Raw genomic sequence first — 3,215 nt, forward strand, 5'->3', positions numbered from 1 at the left:
AGCGAGCACAGCTGAGTCAGCCAGATGGGGCCCTGGCTGGGTGCCAAACCTCGTGCTGTTTACTCCAACTCTTGGCTGATTGCCAAGGCTCGTGATTCCCGCTTGCTTACTCCAAAGTATGGAGAGGCCAAACAGGTGCTGCCAGCCTGGTGATCTTGCTACATGCCTATGAGCTAGATTCTGCCTGGCCGCTGCACGTGTGTGAGCCCTGATTGATACCGGCTGGGGGGAGGGCTGTTGGAAACGCTATATAAAGAGCTGAAGTGTGTAATAGTGAGGACACAGCATCATAGGACACAGCATCATAAGGGACCAGCATCATAGTGAGCCAGCATCATAGTGAGCCAGCATCATAGTGAGCCAGCATCATAGTGAGCCAGCATCATAGTGAAGAGAATACGAGAGAATAAAGGAGAAAGAGAAACAGAAGCTTGAACCTCACCTTGGTGTCTGTGTCGTCTTTCCTGGACTCTGCTGGACAGAGTCCCGGCTCGCGACACACCCTGGATTTTGATCAGCTTTCTTTGATCAATTTTGGGTGGTTCTCTGCTTCATTTGATTCTTTAACATAAACTCTCCATGGCAGTTCCTCATTTGTTCAAAGTCCTCTCTGACAGCTCCACCGTCTAGGCTGTTTCTGCATCTGCGGCTTTAGTTCTTGACAGTGAGGCCTAGTTCCCCTCTTGCTTCAGCTTGTCCTGCTAAGTATTTGATATTTAGTTATTGCTTTATGTCTTACAGCATTTATTGAGTATTGGAATTTATAGCTAGTAGAACCAAAAATTGACCCACCTTTTCTGTTAATATGGTGGAGCTTTTGAAACCTGTCTGCTCAATAATTGAGCACTGAGGTTTGAGTTAGGGAACTTGTTTTTGCTAGCTAATTTCAGTTAAGTGACAGACTTCAGATTTTTGAGTGACTGCTGCTGCTTTGTGCTTAGTATAGCATTTGGAGTACCAGACGGTTTTTTCAGGATTCTTGCTCTGTTCTCAGCTTGAGATTCTGCACACCAACACCACAGCTCAGTGTTCTGTGCTCTTGCTAGATTGGCATGTTGGCATGTATTTTATCCAAGGTGTGATGAAGATACAGTGCTGAATTCTCTAACTACAGCTTATAGTCCTGCTACACCAGAGTGTCAGGGTGGTTTGGTTTTTTCTTTGTTGTTTGTTTTTGAGACAGGGTCTCCCTCTAGCCACAGCTGGCCCGGAACATTGACTGTATAGATGAGGCTGGCCTTGATCTCACAGTGATCCACCTACCTCTGCGTGCCAAGTGTTGGATTAAAGGCATACTCCACCATGCCTGGCTGGTTGTTATTTATTTATTTATTTATTTTAAAGATGAAGACTAGAGGTTTGTTTAAATCACAGTTCTGGAGGATGGGAGGCCCAATATGAAGGTTTTGGCATCTGGTATAAGGGCAGCATCATAGCCGGGCATGGTGGTGCACGCCTTTAATCCCAGCACTTGGGAGGCAGAGGCAGGTAGATCTCTGTGAGTTTGAGGCCAGCCTGGTCTACATAGTGAGTTCCAGGTCAGCTGGGACCACAGGGAGACCCTGTCTCAAATAGGCCAAAATAATAATAATAATGGTAGCATCATAACAAAGAGGGCATCCCAGGGTGAGATGTAGCTCATGTCTCAGGAAGCTTTCATGCTGGTGCATCTCCTCCCCTCCCCCATCCTGTCCTCCCAGTATAACTGGGTATCAATAATAACAGACTTTTGCTTTGCTTTAGAAAGAGTTTCTCCCCCAGTAGCCATGGGTTTTTGTCTGTATTTGTTTTGTGTTTGGGATTCTTCTCCTAACAGCAGTTGACTTTTTCCTATGATCAGGAGCCGAGTGATTCTTACCTCTGACCCAGCAGCATGTGGTTTTTGTTTCACTCCTAAATAGTGTTGGGCTTTTCCTTGTATGTAGCGTGCAAAAATTTCCTTTTTAGGTATTTCAGAGTTGGCCTTGATACCTCTCTCAGTGTCGTATGTAAATGCTGTTTTAGAAGGTAACTCCTGATGAACAGAAGCTGAACCTTAGGCTGTAGAGAAGGCGGCTTTACTTCTCACTTAGTATTGTAATACACCATTGTGTTTGTTCTTTTTCAGCCTAGGCTTGATCTCCGACTCTTTCCACATGTTTTTTGATAGTACTGCCATTTTGGCTGGATTGGCAGCTTCTGTTATTTCAAAATGGAGAGATAATGATGCTTTCTCTTATGGGTAAGACTTCAGAAATATTTTTCTCAATTCTAAGATGCATAGAAAAATGTACCATTCTCACGGCAATGAGTTTTTACAAGCTGAATGCACCTGTGTAATGTGAACTCTTGAAATCCCCTCTGGTCTCGTCTAGTTTCTTCTTACATACCTCCTTACCTTTTTAACTTCATGGATTAGATTTGCCTGTTTTAACAAATATGATTAGAATACACAATTTTAATTTTATATTGCATCCAAAATCTTTTGCTTAGTGAGCGAGCCCTTTCTACTAAAAAGTTTTAGGGGAAATTGTTACTATATAGGGAATTTCTTACAGCCTATTTTCTAACAAAGTAAAGGAAGTTTCAGCATAGGAAAATGATCGCATTTCTTTTTCCTTTTTTTTGCTGTTAATTTATTAAAGTTATTTTGTAAGGCGCTCCTCAACTCTGCCTTTGTGTCTGGTGATTCTTCCTCTTGCTTGATTTGGACAGTTAGACTCAGAACCTTGTTGAGTGACTTTGGAGGGAAGCAGTGGATTTTCAATTATTTGATTTACACTTCCTGAATTTTCCGGTTTTGAGCTCAGAATGTTTCTCAGCATAATTCCATTTATATGTAAGCAGAAGTAAGAACTCGGCCTTTCTCTTTCTCCTCACAACCCCTTTCATGGCCCCTCTCTCTTCTCCTGTCCATTCTCTTCCTGCTTATCCTGGCTTCACCTTTCCTGAGTGCTCCCTCACATTCTCTCAGTCTGTGTTTCCCCTTTTCTCTTTCTCACTGTTGTTCACCTCTCCCCCTCATAATTCCATTTATATGTAAGCAGAAGTAAGAACTCGGCCTTTCTCTTTCTCCTCACAACCCCTTTCATGGCCCCTCTCTCTTCTCCTGTCCATTCTCTTCCTGCTTATCCTGGCTTCACCTTTCCTGAGTGCTCCCTCACATTCTCTCAGTCTGTGTTTCCCCTTTTCTCTTTCTCACTGTTGTTCACCTCTCCCCCTCCCCCCGTCCCCCC

The 3,215-nt window shown here is 43.6% G+C and overlaps 1 protein-coding gene across 3 annotated transcripts in view; it reads left to right on the plus strand.

The window, feature by feature from the left end:
• The window catches only part of Slc30a7 (solute carrier family 30 member 7), an 89,380-nt gene that overhangs the window by 16,140 nt on the left and 70,025 nt on the right, over positions 1-3,215 (plus strand). For 2 of the 3 annotated variants that reach the window (XM_008842811.3, XM_029568153.1), the window contains one exon: positions 2,108-2,221. The exons of the other annotated variant lie outside the window; for it this stretch is intronic. In XM_008842811.3, coding sequence (XP_008841033.1) covers positions 2,108-2,221 — 114 coding nt within the window. The remainder of the gene's footprint in view (positions 1-2,107; positions 2,222-3,215) is intronic. 3 annotated transcript variants of the gene reach the window in all.

This window comes from Nannospalax galili, unplaced genomic scaffold, assembly GCF_000622305.1.
Source record: "Nannospalax galili isolate Female #2095 unplaced genomic scaffold, S.galili_v1.0 scaffold2280, whole genome shotgun sequence".
Classification (NCBI taxonomy): domain Eukaryota; kingdom Metazoa; phylum Chordata; class Mammalia; order Rodentia; family Spalacidae; genus Nannospalax; species Nannospalax galili.